This window comes from Crocodylus siamensis, chromosome 3 (assembly GCF_052110815.1).
Source record: "Crocodylus siamensis isolate JL-2025a chromosome 3, ASM5211081v1, whole genome shotgun sequence".
Lineage (NCBI taxonomy): Eukaryota > Metazoa > Chordata > Crocodylia > Crocodylidae > Crocodylus > Crocodylus siamensis.
The window spans coordinates 112,990,210-113,014,485 of NC_143397.1; the positions used below are offsets into that span (position 1 = coordinate 112,990,210).

General features: G+C 50.2%; 1 protein-coding gene across 1 annotated transcript; it reads right to left on the minus strand.

The window, feature by feature from the left end:
• Positions 1-2,031: 2,031 nt before the first annotated feature.
• On the minus strand, positions 2,032-7,736 carry LOC149868692 (uncharacterized). Its single transcript, XM_090037661.1, has 11 exons — positions 7,526-7,736; positions 6,652-6,767; positions 6,196-6,318; positions 5,925-6,004; positions 5,394-5,496; positions 5,200-5,295; positions 4,345-4,480; positions 3,668-3,759; positions 3,313-3,465; positions 2,518-2,758; positions 2,032-2,177 (listed from the first exon to the last, which is right to left on the minus strand). The coding sequence occupies exons 1-11, from the start codon at positions 7,734-7,736 to the stop codon at positions 2,032-2,034; spliced, it is 1,497 nt and encodes a 498-aa protein (XP_089893787.1).
• Positions 7,737-24,276: the final 16,540 nt, after the last annotated feature.

The window sequence follows — 24,276 nt, forward strand, 5'->3', positions numbered from 1 at the left end:
CATCACAATCAAAACCTCCAGCCTTCACTGCAGCTAGCACACAATGCTTCTTGGGGGAGGTGGGGGGAAGGAATGAAAAAAAAAAAAAAAAAGACAATTCTAGCAACAGGAAGGGAAACAATTTCCTTCCTGGCCCCCACAAAGCCAGCAAAATGTGACAGAAACAAACACCCATCATTTTGCTCTTGAATCTGGGGAAAGCAAGCAGAACTCCACACATCGCACCCTCTCTCACTGCACAGCCAAAACTTCCTTTTCTGTAAGCTCCGTTTAAATTCCCTGCTTGGCCCCATACCTTCCCGTACCAGGCCCCCTTCCCTGACTGGGCACAGAAACGGCTCCTTTCTAACAAGCAGGCTTAATGCCTACGCACTCTGCACCCTACTAGCAAGCTAACAACTCTGCAGTTTGCCTCCCTGCCCCTTTCACCCTGCACCCGGTAACAGAGGTAAGGGCCCCTGTTGCAGGGGTGCGGAGCTGGAGACTAGTCCATGTGAGGCCTCACCAGGACCACATAGAGCAGAAAAATGACTCCCTTTGATTTGCAAGGGACACTCCTGTCAATGCACACTGGTTTGGTATTGGCATTTTTGGCAACAGGAGCACATTGTTCACTCATATTCAGGTTATGGTAATGCCCAGGTCCTTCTCTGCAGTTGGTGCATGGACATTTTCTGTCAGGACCTGATTCTGGCTTGGGCCAGGGCTGGGCAGTGGGCTTGATTTGGCAAGTGCAGCACTGAAGTCTGGTCCTGCGTGGGGGTGGGGCCCCATACAGGCTCACGGGGCAGGCTTGGCACGACTGTAGAGTCCTGACGGTCAGCTCTGTGCCAGGCGGCCAGCGCAGAAACACCACCAGAAAGTGCCTCCCCCACCCCTCATCTGGAAGGTGCTTCTAGGGCAGCTTCTCCTCTTAATGGGCCAGGTACACCCTAGTGCCCTGTCACAGAGACTGATTCACAAAGATTGCCCCCTTCCCACCCTGAGCCCAGCACTCACCTGCAGAGGCTACAGCCTCCCTTCTGCTCTGCATGTCTTTGATGACATAGTTTTCACAATATTAGTTCTTATAATTGGTCCCAGCACACACCCCATGTTTAGCTAAAGATGACCACTTCTTAGATGATTGCCTCCACCTTTCACCAGCACACTGTCCTCCAACCCCAAACAGAGGGACAATGAGAAGGAGTAAATCAGATCCTAAAGCAGTAACTAAGATGCTTTTGGAGTGATCAGGACTATTAGTCCTGACTGAACAGGCATGCAGCAGTGTGGAACATGCCTCGGTGGGAGCCAGTTGTCTTTTCTTTGGTAACTGATGGGCTTCATCTGCTTCTAACACACAGCACCTTTCTCCTGACTGGTTACTGTGACACTGGAGCTCCTCAAGACCATTCACCAAGTCCAAGCCAACCTAAAGGCTGTTAAGACTGCCCATAAAAAGAAACAGGAAGACCGACAACATCAAAAACTTCCTTTGTTCTTGGTAGGTCAGTGGCTCTAGTTACACCCACTAAATAGAAAAGCAATCAACAATTAGAAAAGGAAAGAAAAATTTACTTTATTATTCTACAACAATTTAAGGTGATGGATAGGACACCGCATTTGCTGTTTCTCTCTCCCTCTTCCACCTAATGAGGATTAATCATTTGGCCAAGTGTAGTAAGTCCTGCTGTTTGGAGAACTGACACTGCTGTGATCTCATTGTGCCCCAATGCTTCAGAGGAAGGCGAAACCCCTCCCCCAGCCAGTATGATCTTCAAGGGAAACGGGGGTAAAAATTCCTTCCTGGCCCCAACTGGCAACCAGCAAAAGCCCTGAGGTCTGGGATTTCAAAATGTCACACACACTGCAAGAACTACCTTGATCCCGCAACTGAGGGACTGGAAATTCATGATACCAGTTCCTTGCCCCCAACACCTTGATGGGCAAAGTGGGTGGAAGAATAATCCAAAGTCTCCACCCATTAGTAACTTCTCAAGTCCAGGCAGATGCTGAAATCTCTCCGGGGGAAGGCTAGCTCTGACTGATTCAAGGGGTGTTCACATCAGTTGATGACCCTAGCGTGGTGGCTGGTTCCGGGCTGGAGGTTCCCTCTGTGGGCGTCTTGCTGCCTGGGGGGCTCTGGATGGTGCATTTGCTCAAGGAGGTGCTGTTAGCCTCACTGTTGGTTGAAGCTGTCACCATCAGAGATGAGAAAAAGCAGAGGGTGATCAAATATGCACACTGGTGAATTTAAGTCTTCTAAACAGAAGACTTAATAGTGATGAGCTGTATGGCTGCCTTGTGCTTGAGGCACAGTCAAATACCTAAATGGTTACAGCAGTCATTTAGGATGTGGGAGACCTGTTTTCTAGCCCCGTTCATCCGTGGGGAAATGAACACTCACTGCCTGGTATGTAGAGCATGGGGGGAAGAAATGGGTCCTGGCAATGGCAGGAGGAGAAGGGAATGGGGCCCAGTGGAGAGCTGATACCAAGCCAGGTGTCCTTGGGGACAGAGGGGACAACTCCCCACACACCAAAGGGCGAAGGTCTGTGTTGGTGCCATGAGGCTCCATCTTTCTTTTCACAGGTCCCTGATCTGCAGGGGCAGAGGACGGAACGGTATCTGCAGAAGGGACGTTGGGCTGCTGCAGAGGGGAGGGGGTCCTGGAGGAGCTTGCCAGCAGGCTGTGGCCTTGCAGCTCCCTGGGCAGCTGTTTGAAGCCCTTCATGACCAGCAGCTTCCTCATGACCCTGGCAGGGATTTCTTCCTCCTGTGAAGGAACAAGAACCAGTGAGAGATTCGTTTCCCTCTGGGAGGTGGCAGCCACAGCAGTGTCACAGCACCAGGAAACAGCAGCTCCTCCCCGTCTCTAAGAGCTGGATCAAGCACAACTTCTAAGACAGACTCTTTTAGGCTGCTTGAGACAGGGAGGATCCTTCTTGGAGCAGGGGTTGACCTAGACGAGTGCCTGGGGGGCTTACTCTTCTATGACTCAATAGCTCAGGGCCACTTGTGGTGAGGGGCCATGAAGGGGCCCTGCCCTTAACTTAGGCAGTGGCATCTTCTCCTGATGGAGTTGTACATGTTGTCATAGGTCCTGGCTAGAGATACATAGCTGAAGGGGCTGTATCTGTGCAGGGGACAGGCTGGTGCCATCCTGAGCATACAGCTGAATTAACTCCTTTCTTAAAAGCACTTGCTAGGGTTTCCATTTCCTTTCACACTTGTTTCCCCAGGTCACCAAGTGTCAATGGGATGAAGTGGCCTATAGGTGAGGGGCCCTATGGCCCTCCACCCGCTCCCTGAGCCGAACCCTCTGCTTACCTTGTCCCTGATCAGGTGGCCGGCTTCCCCCAGCATGGCGTAGAGGAGGATCAGTGCAGCACGGCTGACACACATGTTGATGTCCAGGATCCCGACTAGTGCCCTCTGCATAAAACGTCTCCTTTGCCCCTCTGATAAGATCTTTAGAAACACCTGAAACCAAGGGGACAGAAAGTGTTTGCAAATCCCAGAGCTGGGCTCCGTGACCAAGCTAGCTCCTCACCAGGGCAGTATCGGGAACCTTGTGAGCTGCAGAGAAACAGCAGGCCTTTCTCCACAGCCCTGGACACAGCCAGTCCAAGGACACACAGCCCCACACCCTGAGCTTTGCCAGGGCTGGGCAGAGCATCCTTACCTCCCCGACTTGGGCAAGGTCCATGTAGCTCTGGACCTGGCTGTGCTGTTCCCAGCTTAGATGGAGAAGCCCCTCTGCCTCCTGCATGTTTCACCCTAGGACAGACAGAAAGATCTTACTCAGAGCTGGTATTGTGGCTTCAGTGCTTGGTGTCTGCCCAGTGGAGCCAACACTGCCCCCATGGCACCATGTGCACAGGGCTCTGGCAGGGTTTCATCATCCTGAGTCGTAAGTGCTCATCCAAGCTCCCTAGGTATCCTGTGTCCTTTATGTTGTGGGGGCTCTGGGGCTGGCTGCCTAGTTTAGGCAGGGCCAAATATCAGAAATGCCCACACCCACTCAAGGCAAGTGCTGATCCAAATTACTTCCCTGGCAACACCCCCAGGCTCTTTCTTGTGGTGTGTGCTACTGCTCTTGCCCAGCGGGGGCTTTTTCCCTCCATGTCTCTCCCGGCATCTTTCCTTTCCCCACTTCTGAGGGCAGACCCTGAACATGGTGATTTTCCTAGCCTGTGACCAAGCTGGGCTCTGGAGTGAAAAGGCTGGTGTACATTTGCACACTAATCTGGGTGTGGGCAAACATTGGCAGGGGAAACTTCTTATCCCCGAGCTGGGATCAGTGTGTGGACAGAAGGATTGTTTCCATAGGGGTCTTGCACCCTGGCTGGGCTTCCTTACCCTTGTGGTGCAGCAGGATTTGAGCAAGCAGGTAGATGCCCTCCCTGGCCTGGCAGCTGATGTCTGCTGCTGGGTGGCTGAGGGACAGACACAGCTGGGCCGTGGTGTCACCCATCTGGGTCATGTCGGGCGAGTCCTAACAAGGGGGAGAGGGGAAGGGAATGCGTCTGCATCGTACCTTGCATCACACACACTCTTCCCCAGGCTGGGTGTCTCTGTCCATCTCCTCCTGCTGCCCCATGCCGCAGGATAGGTCAGGCCAGAACAGGTAGTGCCAGAGCATTCAAGCCCTCTGTTCCCCTCACAGCCTGGAGCCAAGGGACTCGAGCTGGTTCCCTGGAGGTCTGCCTGCCCTGCTGCTCCAGGACGACCAGCACCAAATGTGACACTGCCCGGAGCAGGGTGAGCACATGGCAGCCTCAAAAGTCCCAGGAGGCACCCCTGCGCCCAGGAACCCCCTACCTCAAACCGTGGGAGGAGGGAAACAGCAAAGCGGAGAAGGGCGTTGCTGCTCCTCCTGGCCTTTGCCCTATCCATGGCATTGGGAGACTGTAGCTAGGACGTCAGGTGCTGTGGGAGAAACAAGGTCAATGGCCACTGCCCCTGCAGTGCCCACAAGCCCATGCCCTTGTTTTTCCTCGAGGCTATCTTGGAGCTGAGGTTGGAGGATTTGCCGCATGGTCCGAGGGTCTGAAAAGGGCTCTCCAGGCCTGGTGCAGACAATGCTGATCCCTCGGGACAAACCTGTCTGTCTCCTGACAGGGCAGGGATGCATCCCCGAGGACAAGCTTGGGCAGCTCACAGGGCACTGAGGCTGTCCCTCCCCGGAGCCCAGCTCCTCCACGCCGTGCTCACCTCCCAAAGGAACTGCAGCCTGCCCAAGCTGGGTTTGGTGGCCATCAGGCTCCTCAGCATGGCCTCCAGGTCCTCCATGTGCTTCTGCTGTTTGGTCTGGAGGGGAAGGATAGCCAAGGCTGAGTACCATACGGCCTGGGGCTGCACCTGCCAGGCAATGGCAGGTAGGACTGTGTAGGGGGAGGAGGACTGACCCTGACATAAAGGCTGTTTGGTGTTGCGGACGTCAGGCAGATCTTCAGGGTGGTCTGCAGCAGGCACGACTCCATGGCTGGCTCCAGGGCTGGCTTCAGCTCGCTGTCAGGAGAGAGGCGCCTGTGTGAGCCTGGGCTCTGTGGGGCTGGTGGGGGCACTGCCCTGGGCTGGACAGGGGTGGTGGAGTCGGCACCAGTTGGCAAGAGTGGAAGCAGGAGCTGACAGGTGGTTACGAACCGGCTGACGTCTCCCAGCCCACCAGTACAACGGCTGCCATAGAGCCCCCTCTCCCACTGCCCTGTGACCCTGCTGCCTTCCTGCAGGAGCCCCGCAGCTACCCTCTCTTCAAGGCCCTCCTGCTACCCCTGAAGGGAAATGCCTCTCCAGCCAGGAGAAAGTGATGCCCATGCTCTTTTGCAAAAATGTGCGATGGCCACAGGGGGCCTGTGATTTGGGTGAGTGGGTGAGAAACTCCGACCAAGGCCAGAGCCAATATCAGGGCTGGAAGTGCTGGGCAGGGGCACCAGTACCTGAGGCTGCAGATGGCAGCTATGCTGTAGCACAGGATCCTGTTTGGCTTTTCATCCAGTGCCACAGTCTCCATCAGGCCCTGGGAGCCCCAAAGGCCCATGTGAGATTAGGGCCCCACAGGCCTCAGGCCCATCCTGCAGGGGAGACCCCCCCCAGTGCTCCAGGCACAGGAAGATGGATCCTTCTCCCTGTGACAGGCCCCCATGCCTTGGGAGCCCCTATCCCTTCTCTCTCTACTCCCCACAGTGCCCAGTGCTTGGCCAAGCTCACCATGATCTTCTGTAGCAGGACCACTTTGGAGATCTCTGGCTCCAGGGTGTCCTCTCCCCTCTGCTTGGTGGCTCTGCAGAGTGTGGGGATGGCAAGAAGGAAGCGCTCTCCGTGCTCCTTGTCCTGCATCCCCCCAGAGCAAGATAGGAGAAAAGACAGCGTGTTCGGCAGGGATCTTCCGATCCTGCCCAAATCAAATGTGGGACTAAGACCCCTTGGATGCCCTGCTTTCCTTGCACTGGTCTTGTGCTGGGGAAGCAGAGTGAGAAGCAGAGGCAGCAGCCGTGATGGGAGGCTGGCTGTCAGACCAGCGCGCACAGGTGGACGTGTCAGAGCCTGTGGGCTGAGTGTTTCCACTTGGGAGACCTGGGTTCATGTGGTATGTCTACCCCTAAAGTCTGGATGGTGGTAGTTAAGGGTGGGACGGATGCCAGTTCCCCTAGGGAACTTCCCTACCTTTCCTTGGCCCTGGAGGTGCAGTATGATGTCTCTGAGGGCTTCTTCCTCCAGCAGCATCAGGTCTTCACCCTCCTGCTCTTCCTCTGCCTCCTCGCCTGGCCGGTAGGGAATCACTTCACAAGGGAGGAAAAGGGAGAGGGTGACTCATGCTGCAGCTTGGAGGATATAAAGGGGCATGGGGAGAGGGCGCAGAGATGCTTTCATCTTCCTTCTGGAGCCTAGAGCCCTGTGCCAGAGCACGTCTCACACACCACCTCCCCATGCTCCTCCTCTGCATTTTCAACCTCATGCCCCCATGACTGAGGGAGACCAGATTGTCCCTACTTCCTCGGCAGGTGCCGGCCCCTGCACTGAACATGGTTCCCCCAAAGCCAACTGCCATGGTGCCCTGCTGCAGGGAACGGTGCCCGTGACACTAGGATCACTGGAGATGTATGGCTTAGGCCATTTGTCCTGCCTAAGATTCAACTGCATAATGCCAGGGATGGATTGATTGGCCTGAGTGAGCCCATTGTCCCCAGGTTTTTGGCACCCAGGCTATCTCCTCACCTTCATGGTGGTGCCATAGGGCAAGTTGCTCCCGGACTCCACAGAGCTGTCAAGGTCTCCCTGGGAGGAGCTGGAGCTGGAGCTGAGGCTGGGGCTCGGGCAGGGCTTGCTGACCTCCTGCCCCAGGGAAGCTGGGTCCCCTTCCATGATGGTGCAGGGGGCCGCCTCCTCAGGCCTGTTTTCAGGGCACAACTTCTGGTGGGTGGGAGCCCTGGGAGGGGAGCTGCATGGCAGTCCTGCCTGGTGCTCTGTGTGTGCTGGGTCCCACCTGCCCAGCCGGAGCCGGAGCCGGAGCTGGAGCCGAAGCCAGAGCCGGAGCCACCTCCCTGCTTTGCTGAGAGGGCTCCTCTCCCTCCTCTGTCTTTGTTCTGGGACCTGTGGGTTTCCTTATCCAGCACAGCAGGCATGTCCACCACCTGGTCTTGGTTATCTCTGCTGCCCTCCTTCTTCAGCTCAGGCCTCCTGCTGCTGTCCTCCTCCCCTGGGGACACCTTGGTTGTCCTGTGCTTCAGCATCCGCCTCAGCCTGTCCATCCTGGCAGGGCGCAGCAGCAGTCATGAGCCAGGCATCAAAGCATCTTCTCCCTAACCCCCTGTCTGCCCTCCCTGGCCACCTGGGCTGGTCTCCCTTGTCCAGGAGACAGGCAGCTCGCTCAGCTTTTCCCTCCCCATCCCAGCAGCTTTGGTCCCAGGGCTCTCAGGCTTTGAGAGCTGTGTGGTCAGGGACAAAGACCTTCAGCTGGTTTGGACACGCAGTTCCCTTCCCTTGCCGCAGCCTACTCCCTATCCCAGGGAGTCCAGGCCTCCCCTCGGACGTGCTCTCTGGCTGGGATACAGGAGCACCAAACCAGTGACATGTGGAGCCCCTTGCATGAGAGCTGTGGGTGCTCAGCAGCACCACAGGTTTAGGGTCCCAGAGCCACTCTGCCTGGGGAGCAGTTCCTGCCTGGGGAGGGGATGGGAGTCCACCCTTGGGGATCTTTCCGAACACCCTGCAGGTGGCCTTGGAGAGCCCCAGGGGCTGCATCACTACATGGAGGTTTTGATTCTCCAGCCAAATTTGCAAATATGTGCAGTCGGCAGGGGCACACTGAAGGCCACTCACTTGCCCTGGGGGATGAAGCGCTGCTGGGCAGATGCTCAGAGACCGTCCGGGTGTCCTGTGAGCCGCTTGAGGCTCAGGCACTGCGGGGTCCTGACGCTCTTCTCTGGTGCCTCCGCTGCTTCCTAGGAGCTGTAGCCGGTGGGTGTGAGGTCTGCCAGGTGGCTGGGTAATTGTTCCAGGTATTGGTTTTGATGGTGGGGTGATTTAGTAGGGGGTCCTGGTATCATTGTGTTTAACTCATCCATTCACTCTTTTGTTTCAGGCATTCAAGGAAAACCAATTTATATAGGAGGGGTAAGTGTGAGTCATAGTTGCAACATATTGTATAAGGCAGGGGACACAAGGTGGAGGCTTGACATTACTTTACAGACATAGGCCTAAATCATATAAGCTCAATATAAAACAGTAAAAATTAATACCAAAATAATAGGAACATAATATAATATGATATAAAACAGTAAAAATCAATACAAACATAATAGAATACTATTTATAATATATTATACTTATTACTATGTGGGAGTATAAGAACTTAGCTTACCTAGTATTACTTGTAATCACATATAAGGGACAGAAAGGGCAGAGAGAAAGTCAGAAATGGTTAGGTGAAGGGGAGGAGTCTATTTCAAAAGAAAAAAAAAGAAAAACTGGGGTTTTGCTACACTATTCTGTACTGCCCACTTTTCTAACCTGTCCAGGTCTGCCTGCAATCGTTCTCTACCCTCCGGAGTGTTCACTTCACCCTACAATTCAGTATTGTCCGCAGACTTGGACAGAGTACACTTCACGCCCACATCCAAGTCACTGATGAAAAGTACAGGTCCAAGGACCGAACGCTGTGGGACCCCACTACCCTCATCCTTCCAGGTTGATACCGACCCATGTACTACTACTTTCTGGGTGCGACCGCTAAGCCAGTTTGCCACCCACCAGACCATGTAAACATCTATGACACAGCCTCTTAATTTATTTATGAGAATAGAATGAGATACCATATAGAAGGCCTTTCTAAAGTCCAAGAAAATGATATCCACCTCTACTCCTGAGTCTAAGCATTTTGTGACCCTGTCATAAAACAAAACCAGATTGGTCGGGCATGATCTACCTGCTACAAATCTATGCTCATTGCCCTGCTGCGTTACTTTTTCCTGCTGGACTCCCACAAATATGATCCTTCATAATCTTTTCAAAACTTTTCCAAGTATGCAGGTGAGCCTGGCTGGCCTATAATTACTCAGATCCTGCTTTCTCCCCTTCTTGAAATTAGGGACCACGTTGGCCCTTTTCCAGTCCTTCAGGACCTGACTCGAGTGCCATGAGCGCTCAAGCAGCTTCGCCAGTGGCTCTGCCATGACACTGGTCAGTTCCTTCAGCACTCTCAGACACAGCTCATCCGGGCCTGCTGACTTGAACATATCCAGTCCATCCAAGTGACTCTGCACGAGTCAGTGTTGATAGCTGGTGGGCTGGTGTCCCTCCAATGCCCATCTAAGAACCCATTCGGAGACTTATCTTGAGCCCTGTTCAGGAACACTGAGGCAAAAAACTCATTGAATAGCTCAGCCTTGTCCCCCCTCTCTGTCACTAATTGCTTCTGCTTGTTTAGTAGGGGTCCTATGCTGCCCTGCGCCTTCCTTTTACTCCCTACATACCTAAAAAAAAATACTTTTTGTTGTCTTTAATTTGTGTTGCCAGCCTCAGCTCTGTAGTTGCTTTGGCTTTTCTAATTGCCTCCCTGCAAGTGCGAGCCAAGTAGGTATACTCCTCCTTGGTAGCTTCCCCCTCCTTCCACAGCCTACATGACTTTTTTTGCCCTTAGGCTCCCCTGGATTTCCCTGTCTATCCAAGGGAGTTTTCTGGCTCCTTTTCCCTTTCTCCCTTGTACTGGGATAGTCTTCCTCTGTGCCTGAAGGATCGCTTCCTTTAGAAACAACCACCATTCCTGGACTCCCTGGTATCCTGCAGGTACACGTCCTTCTACTACCCTGGGGAAGGACATTTTGTCCTGGGCAATGTAGACAACCTCCCGCCCTTCTTATAGGAGAACGGATGCAGCCATGGAAAACAAAAGAAAGCTGCTTAAACTCTGTCCACATGGTTTTTGGCCCTGGGATTTTTACATGTCCAAGGAGAGAACAGAATGGCACCAGAGGTTTACACCAATGCTTCCTTCCTCAGTTTTCCTCAGCTCTGTGCCTCCCATACCCTCCTGGGGCCATCTTTCCATCCTCTCTATTTCAGGGTTTCCCTGAAGATCCTTTCAAACTTTCTGCAGCTGCATCCGAGAGCAACTGCAGAGATCAGCCAGCGCTTGCAGTGAGGAACCAGTGCTCTCACCAGCCCCCCTGCCCATTGCCTAACCGGGAAGCATGGTGGGTCAGGGGGTGCACCGGCACTCTCACGGGGCGCACAGACACTCCTGTTCACCCCCTCTTCATCGCCGCTGTGTTTGGGGGTTTGAGAACACCCGTTGTTCCCTAAGGAAGAGCCGTTGCAACCAGACTGTCTACAAGCAGGGAGCCTCCAAAATGGGTGTTCAGGGGCACAGCCATGACCAGCACCATGTTAAGGCAAAGCTATCCTGCATGCCAGCCAGTGAAAAGTCATTCAGCCCTGCTGCGTTACTCATCCCACGGTGAACCCAGAGGCAACTGACAGCTCTGATGACATTAAGCAGAAGGAGCCTCTGGCCTCCGCCCAGACATGGGTGATGAACAGACTTAGGAAGATCAAGAAGAGAAACTGTCTGCCATGGCTGAGCTGGAGATTCAGCAGCCATCGCGGCATAACAGCTCTGCTAGGCAGCCTGGCCCAGCCCTCCTGCCTGGCCTTTCAATCTCACCCCAGACTTCCTGTCCCCACAGCTACCCTTCCCTTTCACTTCTCAGCCTGTCTTCCTGTTGACATGCCTGTTGACTGTGCCCTTGCCACTCCAGATAAGCATCCCCCACTGCTGCCACTGACTAGCTGGCCCTCATCCTTTCAGTCCCACGGGCCCAGCGGCCAGAAGGGACTGCAGCATGGTCAGCCGCTCCCTCAGCTGGGGACTTGTGGTGCTCCAGCTCGCTGACAACTTTCCACGCTAGACCCCTCGGCAGCCTGAGAGGTGCGTGCTGTGTTGCTGGACAGATGTGTGCCCTTCCAGGGCTGCATGTGGTGGGAGTACAGGGAGTTGGCTTGGGCCCCCTGTCTCTGTGTCAGCTCACATGGGCTCCACAGTGGAAGTGATAGGAAAGGTTTCTATGATGTTAGAAAGTTTGAAAACTGCTGTGCTAAGAGAATTAGACTGCCAGAGTTGGAGCCAACAAATGCTGAATAAATGAAATATTACCTCAGTGGCTAGGAAGGGTTTAGGATTTCTTTCACGCCCACCAACAGGCCATCAGAACGGTGTCTCGGGGGTCCCTTTTTTCTATTTATAGATTTCAGTTTTCAAATCCTCTCTTTTTTTTTTTTTAACTTACATTGAAAAAGCCCTGGGTGACAGGGTCCTTAGATTTCTACACAGGATGGCCACATGGCAGACATGTAATGATCAAGGCTCCCTTCAGGTTGAAGACAACAATCCTGACGAAGCGTAAACACACACTTTTGGCATCACCAGCACTGCTCTGGAAGTATCATGCAATGGGCATTTGCTCTGGTACGTTTGGATGCCTGGATTTTTTTAAAGTCTCTAATTCTAATTTTTGTTCCATCTCTTAGCTCAGTCCACCTACAGATCAGCCTGTCTCAATCCATCTTTCCACAAGAGCTTTCCACCATTTTAAGTGATCAGAAATTGTTTGAAACCTGTAACAGAACAGATGTTCAGTGCACATAAACCAGTTTGAAAATGTCTGAAACCAGTTTGAGATAAACCTGGTTGAATGTAGTATCACACTTAATGGATTTGGGTCAAACCAGTTTATGCAATGTCTGTCCCAGACCCTTTGCTGGTTTAACCTAAACCAGACACCCAAGGTCATCCTTGGGGGGGCTGATTCCGCTGCTAGCTCTTTGCGTCAGGGGCATGTGGGGGTGGGGCCGCACACAGACTGATTCACCCCAGGCCTCGCACCCTGCTCGGGTCATCCTGCAGACACCCCCAATATGCTCTCTGGGCTGGGAAGGGATCCATGCTCCCCCCTCCCTCCTCTTTCCCACAGCAGGGACTGTAGCCAGCAGGTCTGCTCACTAATGCTGTGCAAGGCAGACAGGGCAGTGTCTGCTTAGGCCTTTTTAGAGGTAATCAACAGTTCAGCTGGTCATGTCCCCTGCAATCCTCCTGTGGCAGGGCGCTCCTGCGTTCAGCCATCCATCTCACTGCGCCCAACCACCTTCCAGGCTCCGAGTGCCTCCCTCAGGGGTGCCTTGCATCCGGCTGACCTCCTTCCTGGAGCACACTCGCTAGCCTGGGGGTAACGTAAGCTGCCATCACCCCAAGAAGGGACTCTCTCGGCCCTGTGTCCTCGGGGAAACACAGGCCTAATAGTCTTACAGGTACTCAACCCAGTACAAGCACTTGGGGCACTTCCCCAAGTCGGGGGCCAAAAAGGAAAGTCCCTCTTAGTCTGCAGACCTAAGGGGCCTCTTAGGCATAATTTAGTGCCATCCCTCAATAAATTTCCTGTGCTGGTCACAATGGAGAACTTTATTGATTACAGGGGTAGGGTGAAAATAGGGTACAAGATAGAGCAATATCATAGAAATCCCACAGAGCAACACAGTCCGGCTGACGTAGCCTTTTGATCACGCATCTGGGTTACTGCCAGCTAGATATCTAACCAGATCTCAAGTAGCTTACTCACAAGCATCCTCCCGAGGCTGTTGGAGACCCCCTCTGGAGGCAGGCTGTTCCTAGCTCATGAGCTATGGGGGAGAGAGACAGTTTCAGATGGTAAAACTCCTCTCTAAGTCCAAGTCCCCTGCATGGTGGCTGCCCCCTCCTCCTGGGCAGTCCTTAAATTATATAGCCCCTGTGACCTCATTCACCTGGTCCAATGGAAGCCAGCACCTGCTGGCTGTCAGCCCACCAATTTGAAATACATCACTAGTTGCCAGGCAGACTCCAGCCCACCAGGTCGATGCCCCTCACCCAGGTAGCCGATACCAGTCAGGTAGGCAGAGGGAGCAGGTTTCCCCCCTCCCTCAGGAATGCAGCCAGCTCAGGTTACCTGAAGAGACAGGGAAAAGGGGTGTCTCCTCTGCTGGGCCCATCCTACTCACATTGTCACAGGACAGAGATTTTGGGGAGAAACAAAGATAGCTTCCTGCCACACCTCCTTTTGCAAAAAGCTGTTTAAGGAGAGCTTGTAAGGAGTGAGTCTTTGTTTTCTGATGGGGTGATAAATGCTGATAACAGAGCCCATAAATGCTCTGTTATCAAGTAGTGGGAGGGGACCCCTCCCTAATCAGTGTCCCACCAGAGCCTGGCCATGCCCCGCTCAGCTCACTGAAGAAGGGAAGGGAGGGCTGCTCTAGCTTTTCTGTATCTCTCAATGAATAGAAGTTTCCAAAGATGAAGGCTCATGCCCGGAAGATGCTTGTGCTGTTTGGTTCCACGTACATATGTGAGCAGCCATTTTCTATAATGAAAATCAACAATTCAAACCTCAGATCTTCAATGAGAGATGACCACCTTGCAGCAGTGCTCTCCATTGCAACAACAGAGATGACACCTGACTTTCTGGTTAACGCACATCAGAGGCTTCACTCTTCACATTAAATCCTTTGTTTGTCTTTAAGTTAATCATTTTTACATACACTACTCATTTTTAAAAATAAAATTAAAATCTGTTATAGTAGATGCATGATTTGTAGTATATGATACTTTATCTATACTTTGTTAAAATGAATTGTTCTGAAAGATTTTGTGTGTGCAGTCCTTGACACAATTGGTTTGGCTATGTTCTGGGGGAGGTTTGTTGCCCCTGAAATCCCAGCACTGGGGCAGGATGTTAGAGGGGTCACAACATCTTGGTACCTGCTAAGTTGTGCCTGTGCCTCATGGCCCAGAGAGAAGAACTCCTGGGCCTGGGAACAGGCTCTGAACTGCTAGAGTTCTCCCTGTGTGGGGCAGGTTTTCCCAGTTAAGGGGTCGACCTGCTGATGTCGGGGATCATGTGATGAGGGCAGGGGATTCTGGGACAGATGTGGCAAGTAGGGCAAGGTTTGGTGTTGGGTGGGTGGGTCTTATGATACAGACCATGTGACAGGGTATAACATCTGGTTCCAAGGCCACACCCCTCCCCAAAGGAGTACTTTTGGGGGCAAAGGGAGGAACTTCAGGAGGCAAAGGTCAGGGGTTAGGAGATGGGACTTCCAGTCTCAAGATGGAAACCAGGGGATGTGGCAAGTGGCAAGGGGTGGGGCTACCCACGCAGCCCTTGACAGCTCACCAAAACTCGTGAAGTGGCCCTCCAGCCAAAATAATTGCCTGCCCCTGCTGTATGTGATAAACTCATCCCAGCTACTTTAATAATCTTTCATAGCTAAGCCAGTTATCGAGCTCTGCTTCATTCTCTTGCTGAGCATGGTCCTCCACCCTGTGTACACAAAAGCATAATCCATGCCCAGTAAAAAGGCATTATTACCTCCCCTGGTTTACACCCAATGCTCCTATTGTTGTAGACCAATGCCACATTCACTTTTTGTGCAGCTGCATCACATTGTAGAATCATACTGTCTGCAATACACAAGACTGCTAGATTATTTTCTGGGCAGGAAGCAGAAAGTGGCTGTACATGGTGCTGGGCTCAGTTGGGCAAAGTGGGGGTAAGTACGTTTCCCCCTTCCTGCACATACTCCCTTGCCCTTTCTCCACAGGTTTCCCCCATAAGTCCAGGGACTCCATCTGCGGGGAGCTGCTGCACAGGGTGTTGGTCTTGCCTTGGTATCATGACAGCAGTGGTAGCAGACAGTTCCCTGCAGCCAACATCTGCTCCATGCCTTCCTCCCCTCCTACAGTCCCTTTGGGCCTTGAGATTCAGCCCCATCCCATCTACCTGCCATTCCTCGATTTCATAGACATTAGGACTGGAAGGGACCTCAGAAGATCATAGAGTCCAGCCCCCAGCCCCAAAGGGCAGGAAGTCAGCTGGGGTCATAGGATCCCAGCAAGATAAGCATCCAATTTACTCTTGAAGATGTTCAGTGTAGGTGTTTGAACCACCTTCAATGGCAGGCTGGTCCAGACCTTAGGGGCTCGGACAGTAAAGGAATTCTTCCTTATGTCCAGCCTGAAATGGTCTTGTAGTAGTTTATAACCGTTTAACCTCATCATCCCTTGGGGTGCTCTGGTGAACAAACATTCCCCTGATACTGGTGGTCACCCCGATAAACTTACAGGTGGCCATCAGATCACTCCTGAGCCTGCGCTTTTCCAGGCTAAAGAGTCCCATGGCTCTCAGCCTGTCTTCGTAAGTTCTGTTCTTCTGACCTCTGATCATGCACGTGGCTCTCCTCTGGACTCTCTCAAGCTTCTCCACATCCTTTTTGAATTGTGGAGCCCAAAACTGGATGCAATACTCCAGCTGTGGCCTCACCAAGGCCGAGTACAAGGGGAGAATGACATCCCGGGATTTGCTTGAGAAGCATCTATGGATGCAAACCAGTGTTTTGGTCGCTTTGCTAGCCGCAGCATTGCATTGCAGGCTCATGTTTATGTTGTGGTCAGTGATGACCCCCAAGTCTCTTTCTTCCATAGTGCTAGCCAGCATAGCACTGCTGAGCCTATAAGGATGCTGCAGGTTTTTCCACCCAAGGTGGAGAACCTTGAATTTTTCGGTGTTAAACACCATCAGGTTTTCATCCGCCCATTTGCTGAGCCTATCCCAGTCAGCCTGGATCGCCCTCTTGTATTCTGGTGTGGATGCTTTGACCGAAAGTTTGCTGTCCACTTCCAACGCCAACGTCCACATCAGAGGTTGGACAATGAAGATGTTGAACAATATGGGTCCAAGGACAGAGCCTTGGGGGATCCCATTGGTCACAGGACACCATGATGAGTGACTGCCATCAATTACTACCCTCTGGGTCCAACCACGGAGCCAATTTCCCAGCCAGCAGATCATGATGGACCCAAGGCCACAATTGGCCAGTTTCATGAAGAGGTGATCATGGGATACCATGATTAAATTGAACCCTGCTTTTTACAATCTTGGATCCAACTATAGTTTTGACTTTGATTAAAAAGCTCCTATAGGGGAATCCTCTTGAAATTGTAATATTATGAATAATTAGAAATGCTGTTATAGGTAGGGACCTACACCTAAATCATGGTGAGACAAAGACACCCTCACGGTACCCTCTGCATGCAAAGCCAATTTCACAGGCATTGTGCAGCAGCCCTGCCCCTCAATGCTGATTGGCAGAGAGCCCTGGTGGAAGAAGGAAAGAGGGGGCATCCTCAAACTTGACTGTTGGCTGTCCTTCATGCCACCCCACCCCTCAGCACTTATTGGCAGAGAGGCCCCAGTGGGAAGAAGGAGGGATGAGGGGGGCAACTGCCCTCTTGCCTGCTGCCCTTCGTGGCACCCTGCTAGCCAGCATCTTTCTCTCCCGATGATGAGGACTGCTGGCTCCCACTGGGGACCCAGTAATTTATTTTTATCAGGGTTTTTTTTTTATTGTTGTTGATATTGCAGACAATTCCAGATTTCATGGTTTCTGCAAAATTCATGAAATCACAAATTAAGTAGGTCCCTAGTTATAGGAAACATTCCAGGGAAAGCCCAGTCTGATAAAAACCATGGTTACATTTCATTGACAAGCTTCAGAATAGAAAAGAGTCTGCAAACAAAACACAATCTGATCTTCCTGCACAGCCTAATCTGTGGTTACCTAAAATATTTATCCGCTGCCTGAAGAAAAATGTCATCTGGGCCAGGAGATAGAGAGCTAGAAACTGCTGTAACCCCTCATCCCAACCTATAATTAATAGCAATTTCAGGCCCTGACAAACAAGATGAGAAAAAAAATCATCATGGTGGACAAGATAAACCTTTGCAAGTGTCAGCATATTCATGCATCTATGTCTCTACTCCCTTTTCCAAATGCAACAACCTTATACCTCACAGTGAGTTATTAAGAGATAGCCATGACAGTGTCAATCTTTTTTTTCTTTTTTTTTTTACTGAAAAATAAAAATGAGTCAACAGGCAACAGCTGTCAATGTGTCAGCAACTTTGCAATTTTCTGAACCATATATGTTTTTTTGATCTGCCAACTATAGCCCCCAGACTTTTTCACAGCTGGTTCCAACATGCCTATTTGTGGGAATTACAAAGATAATTCCCCAAATCATTCATCAGTACTGGGTTTACAGAGCTATATTTTGCTTAGATACACACTTGTGTGTTTTTGCTGGTCTGATAAGTGTGATTTCTGTAGTGATGGGCACATGTCCAGTAGACCGCTTTCCAAGCTGAAAGCCAATTTGTGCCTATGTGGTGAGGGCAGACTTGGCATTAAAATTTGTAAACTGAATCATATTTAAAGCATAGTATGTAGTGCTGTTTGGAAAATGCCAATAAGTTTGTGAGAAATTATTAGCAAAAATTCCCTTAAAAAGTTAGGAATTAAACCTAAAACTAAAGTTGTTGGGTTTTTTCCCAAAGCAATATTTTGGGTAAAAACGTTTAGTCTTCAGGAACGTTTCCACTTGCTGAGAATTTTGTTTTGTTTTTAACCAGGAAATTTGAACTAAGCAATTTTTTTCTGCATACATGTTCACTTTGGTCAAAGTAATTTTGGATGAGAAAAGTGATAAATAAAAATGCATCTTTGTAAAGCCTGGTCAGCTGTAATAGTAGTGCACCTGATAAGATAGCTCATACATGAGAAAAAGGAGAAGAAAAAGCACATAACCCAAGAATAACCTACCATTATTCCAAATAATGTCTCCATTGCTCAGTTCCTCTCTTCCTAAACTTACACAAGAGGCTTTTAGTCCATTTTTCTACCTTCCACAGTCTAGATACATGCATATTAAAGCAACCTCGTGGCTGCTCTAACTTATGCTCTGCCTCTCACAGCATTCCATAGGCCTTAAGGTGAGGAAGTCAACCGTAGCACAGTAGGCTAATTACCCTTTACACAGATAAATGGCAATTTTACAGCTCCCTAAATGGCATTTTTGGGTAATATCTGACCAGGTATGTGTAATAGAATTTGCAATTCAGTTACCCATGCAGTGTGGAAACAAAGCATCCACATGGCCACTGCACATACTCAATAGGCTGTATAATAGCTAGGCAGCCATATGTTTTCATGTATGCACAGCTATATGTCTTCATGCACATGCACTAGCTAGGCAGCAATATGTATATGTGAGGATACTGGCATATATAAGTTACAAAAGTCTGTCCAACAAAAAACCATGACTAACAGGCATTAAATGCTGAACAAGAAGGAGTAAGGTCTTCCCATGTTTTACCTGCAATAACTGAGTGGTTAGGACACTTTCCTAGAAGTTGGACTTCTAGGCTTTAAGCTCCCTTCACCCAAGTCAGTCATTATCTAGACCTCTCCCCAGCCCTCCTTTTTAAACTGCTCCCTTAGGCAGCAAAGGAAAGGAGTATCATGCTATGAAAACATGAATAAACAAGAAAATGTGTGTTTTAGTAAGATGACTGCTATTCTGGAAGGACTAGACCCTGGCTTCTAGACTGCTCTCCACCCATTTTTATCCAATGATTATTAAATACAAGAGGCAGGGGTCACCTTCAAAACAGCAATGTGGCATTAGAGAGGCACAAAACCTCCAATTCGATGGAGACCAGAACTTGGGTGACTGCTCTAATCTCTGAGCTCTTGAGATTAAAAATGGGAGAGCAACTGCTGGGTTTTGTTTTGTTTTTTTTCCCCAGGACTTATGCTCAGGTACACAGATATGTAGTTATGTACCTGACCAGCCAGGATACAGATCACAGGCCATTTTCAATAGCCACATGGCCACGGAAGGTACAGTGGTGGAGCTAAATCCCCCTAGGCTGTTTCCCACGTGCACACTCAGCACAGCTCCTGCTGGGGGCTTCACACGTGCTGTGAGCTCTTTCAGCTCACTATTGTCAACATAGGATCTGCTCAGAGTCCCTGCTTTCAGGCTAAAACAAGATCAGTTTAAAACCCTTCTACCATATATTCACCAGCCAGATGGACCCTGTGTACCGAGAGCTCTCAAAGCACGTTTTTCTATATACTTTAAGATCTCTTTCTGCTACCACAGTGGCATAAGGAAGCCTGCACAATGCTGAACAATGCATTTGGGGTTGCTGTAGCTCTTTACCAGCCCAGAAAGGCCCACTGGCTCACAGGTAGCAGGTGGGCGGGGGTGGGGGGGAAGGATGTCTTTTGAGAGTCTCATACAAAATCCACTATCATTTATGCATAAGAACAATTACAAGAGCAGTAAAATCTGGAAAGGTAGCAGGTTACCTCAGGTGGAAGCATTATTTTGGGCACATGGTCAGATTTCAGGGAGAGACTCCATAGTGGGGAGAGACTTACTGGGCATGTCAGAATGAGCTATGCCAGGAGAGAAGGGGAACTGTGGTTCACCAGTAGCTACTCAATGAGAATCAGATCTCAGTGGAGCTGCTCAGGTATTTCTGGCTTGAACCACAGTCGGGGAGAGAGCCTGGATATAAAAAATAAAGCAAGGAGCATGCCAGAGAGGAGCAGAATGTGAGAGGGGAAGTAGGAACAGCTCTAGAAGAAGCAGAGCCAGCTGCCTGCTTATTGACAGTGCAGGAAAAGCCTGATACTGGGCTCCCTATGCACCAGCAAGAAGCAAGTTCCTGCAGCTGGGGGGGACCTCATCAGTATCCATCAGCCATGTTGGTATATGGGGTGCCCCCACAGCTGGGGACCCTGTCACCTGATGGGGTTCCCAGAAGTGGGGCATGTCCCCTGGCTGTGAGTCCTGCCAGCTGTGGGACACCCAGCCCCAACAGCATATGTTGCACCCCTGTGCCTGGGAGTCCTATCAGCTGAAGGCACAGGCTACATGTGCAAATTAAGGCTGGATAGAACCCAACTATAAAGTTATTGCACATTTTTTCAGCTGGTTAGACCTTTTTAATGTGCCATAGTTAATTTGCAGATGTAGTCAGTCTAAAATAATTGAGCATTTAACCAAACTATTATATAATACATGTAACATGTAAAGGGGCCCTGTGTGTCACTGTGACAGGGTGCTATTTGGCCCATGGGTTAGTTTCCCACTTACGGTCAACACTCCCATGTCATTGGGTTTCTCACCTGCAATGCCTTGATGGAACTATTGAAGACTAAGGGACATGCAGCCTGGGGAAACTCTCTCAGTTGATTTTTTCCCCAGATTTACACCCTACAATCTGTTGTCTCCTCTTCTGCCTTGAGGTTTTCCTTGTCCAGGGCCACTCCTCCCCTGCACCCTGAAAGCATCATCCGGGTGAGTGATGGACCAATAATCACAGCTTAATGGCTCACCTCTGTGTTCACTCTTCAAATCTTGGACTGGGACCATTTCTGTTCAGGGTCAGCTTGTCTAATTCATAAACATAAAGCCAACACAAATTACAAACTAAAGGAAACAGTTCCGAGCATACTAAATCATCATTCCCATACACTGGCAGTCTATCTCAGCCTCTCTTATCCCTCAGAGAGCCACTTATTAGCTCACTTAACTCAGCCAATTTGGCTTCCTCACTTTAACTTCATACACTGATTCCCCAGTCAATCAGCTGTTTCCTGAGTGTTCGGACTTCCCGTCAATTACAGTCTCTCTTCCCAAACAGTCGACTCCACCGTCAAACAGACCACTTGTAGGGCCAATTCCTTCTGCCCATATAACTTGGAGTCCTTTGCTCCCCAACCCTGGCTGTTAAGGATTCTTTCTAGATTTGCCACAGCAGCTCTAGGGCTATGGTCTCTGATGCAGTTAAGGCTCAGGTAATTTCCTTCCATCTCCCTGGCTGTGGGAAGATGGGATTCTAATTGCCCTCTGTAGGGCTAATTATCTGTATCTTATCACTCTTGCTTCCTACTTACACCCTCTCAGTTTCTGACTTTCTATCTGCCTTTGCAAAGCAGCAGTCCTACCATATTGCAGCAGTTGGCAGCAGCAATGACAAACAAAGCATCCCACTCTCGGCAGCTGTCAATCTTTCATCACCCACTCAAATAGCCTGCCAGCACCTCCACACCAGTGTCAGGTAAGTCTCCTGTTCCTCCCCCTTTCCAGGAGTAATACCTGTCTCCAATACCTCACAGGCTTTTCCTTCTTCCAGTGACCTGGAACTCCCAGGGTCTTCTGGGGTTCTGCTTTTTTTCTGCTGTAGGACTGAGAAATGCCAGATTTAAAGAGTTAACATCAGTGGCAATGATGCTTTGTCACTGGACTTCTGGGTCTGGCTTGTCCATGGAGGTGAGCATAGTGGGACCAAAGCTTGGCTCCCTGCTACAGTCACGGGCTCCCTTAAACTCTCTCTCTCTTTCTAGGAAAACTTACATTATAAAAAGAAGCCTCATTCAGCATGGATTCAATAACTTGGCAAGGGAAGTTTTACAGAACTCATTCTGTCTTCTAGATGATCAAACAGATTGTATTTCACTGTGATTTCACTCTACATTTCCAGTTGGGGAGTTTCGTTTCTAGATGATTTCATCATTAAAAATAGCACCTTATGTTGTTTCCATTCAATAAGGCAGACTTTTATATTTAAATCATCCTTGAAGTATGCTAATTAATTTTATATATAAATCACCTCTCTTTTCCAAGCTGTAAGACTATAGAGAATTCCCAGTTTCAACAAGACTGTTGTAAAACATGAGCAGCCTAAAGGGAGCAGTAACTATTCAAATCTCTGCTCTTTCTTACAGAGTACTGAATGCCATCTTTACCCATGATTGTGTTCTTTACCAAGTGCCACCACTTGTTTAAGTCAACTAGTGTATGAGAATAAGAGAAAAAGGAATTAGGCAAGGTATGCATTTTTGCAAGGATACTAATAACTACTTCATTTTGATTAAAAATAAAAGCAACTCAATATTTTAACATACTTCTGGGAGATTCCCTTGTTGCATCACTAGTTATTTGTGCTGCAGGTGACATGGTAAAAACAGCACACAATTCCCATTAAAAGTCACTGGACAGAACACTAAATCCCAAGCTCACTGGCTAGCAATGTATACTCCAAAGGCTGGATTGGTATCTTGGAAGGTGCCTGAACTAAGGGGCAGCACAGCTGCATGAAATTTGATGCAGAACAAGGACTGAAATCTGATTTAGTTACCCAGTCAGTTCCGGGAGGGAGGCTAATGGCATTGGTCATTTCCCTTGTAGTGTCATCTGTAGGGAGGAAGGCAGTCCTCTTTCATTCTCTTGTGCAGGCATGAAGGCACACAGCTGGTGCTCATGCCTTTAGAACACATGTTGAAGATGTCAGTTCAGAAAAGAAGCCATAAGAAAAGGCAAATTAGGGTGCTGTTACATAGTACTTTGAAACTTTTCAAATCTGTGGAAATGTTAGGTTGTCAAAGTTAGAATAGTTTCAGCACAATTCTGACTGAGGGTCTGGAGAGCAGGGGTGTGGACAGGAGGCAGAACTCTAATACTTCCCTTGGTGTGAGAAAGGAGGGGGAAGGGTGGCATTTAGCTTGGAAGCAGAGAAACCAGCATGGGGTCCGTGGGCTCCTTCGCTCTGCAGTAACAGGAGCCAAGCCAGAGCTGAGGGTGGGAGGAGAGAAATCTTGAAACACTGTTTGAGGTGGGCAGGGAGGGAGAGAAAGGAAGAGAAAGGATTGAAAAAAAGAAAAATAAACAAAGGGCCAAAATTTTGCATGTGCCAACTGGGATTGGGGAGGCAGGAAAAGGGGTTCAGAGAAGGAACTGGGTTAGGGGTAGCAAGAGTGGTGTGGATGGGGGAGCAATAGCCAAAGTACAAGGCCAAGAAGCAGCACGCTCACTGTAGGACACAAAGCATACAACAGGGCAGAGCCGAGAGCCAAAGAAACTGAGGCATGATGAAGTGGCCAGCTGGCAGCACTGCAGGGCTGGGGCAGGGGCTGGAGGAGGGGCTGGCTGGCATGGAGAAAGGGAGGCACAGCCATAGAGAGATGCACCTTGGTATCAGACTGCTTTGATTTGCTTAAATCCTTTAAGTTTACATAAAGCCATTAAGCCATTTTTATGCAATTGTTTTAAGCATTTTTATTTGACATAAAAGAACTGGAAACAATAAAGGTTCCCTCATAAATTATTGAACTGTGGGTGATGGAAGAGGGCAGCACACTAGGAAGTCCCCTTGCCAAGCCAATTCAGCTGGCCCCATGCTAGCCTGCTCCAATGAGGTTGGGGTTTCCAAAGTCTGTGCTGAGTCCTGACTTACTGCCCTTACTGAGGAAGGCCAGGGTGGGGGGGAGTGGGACTGCTGAGGGGTGTGTGTGGGGGGGTGGTCCCCTCATGGCTGGTGGGAGGGGTGGATTGGAGGGGTCTGGTAAGAACCCTACTGAGCTCCCACAGTACTGTTGCAGGTAAGGGTGGGGAGGGTTGGTGGGCCCCAGCTTTCCCTCCTTCTACCCTGCCCCAAGCAAGTCCTCCATAGTCCCAACCCAAGCTAGAAGGTTGTCTTACCTCTGGTCCCCAGCTCACTCCCATCTCCACTCCAGCTGCCTGCAAAGAGCCCTGCCAAACTTGGCCTTAGCCCCCTGCTCCGTCCCAGCCTCCCCAAACATTGCTCAGGGCTGTCTGTGCCTTTAAACTGGGCACAAGGCATGGAAAAAACTTCAATTAAACTCACTTTATCTGAGATTAAGGGAAAAAAGGTGGGAATTTCAATTATTCTCTCCTGACCAGATGGGTAGTGGGGGGTAGAGATATTGCACAAGTCCCCCATAATCCCAGTCCCAGGAAAAAGGGTCACAGGGAAGGCTGAGGGGGGTATGGATTTAGGGAGGCATGCTTCTCCATCACTATGAATAACCCCTGATGGTGAGACCATACTA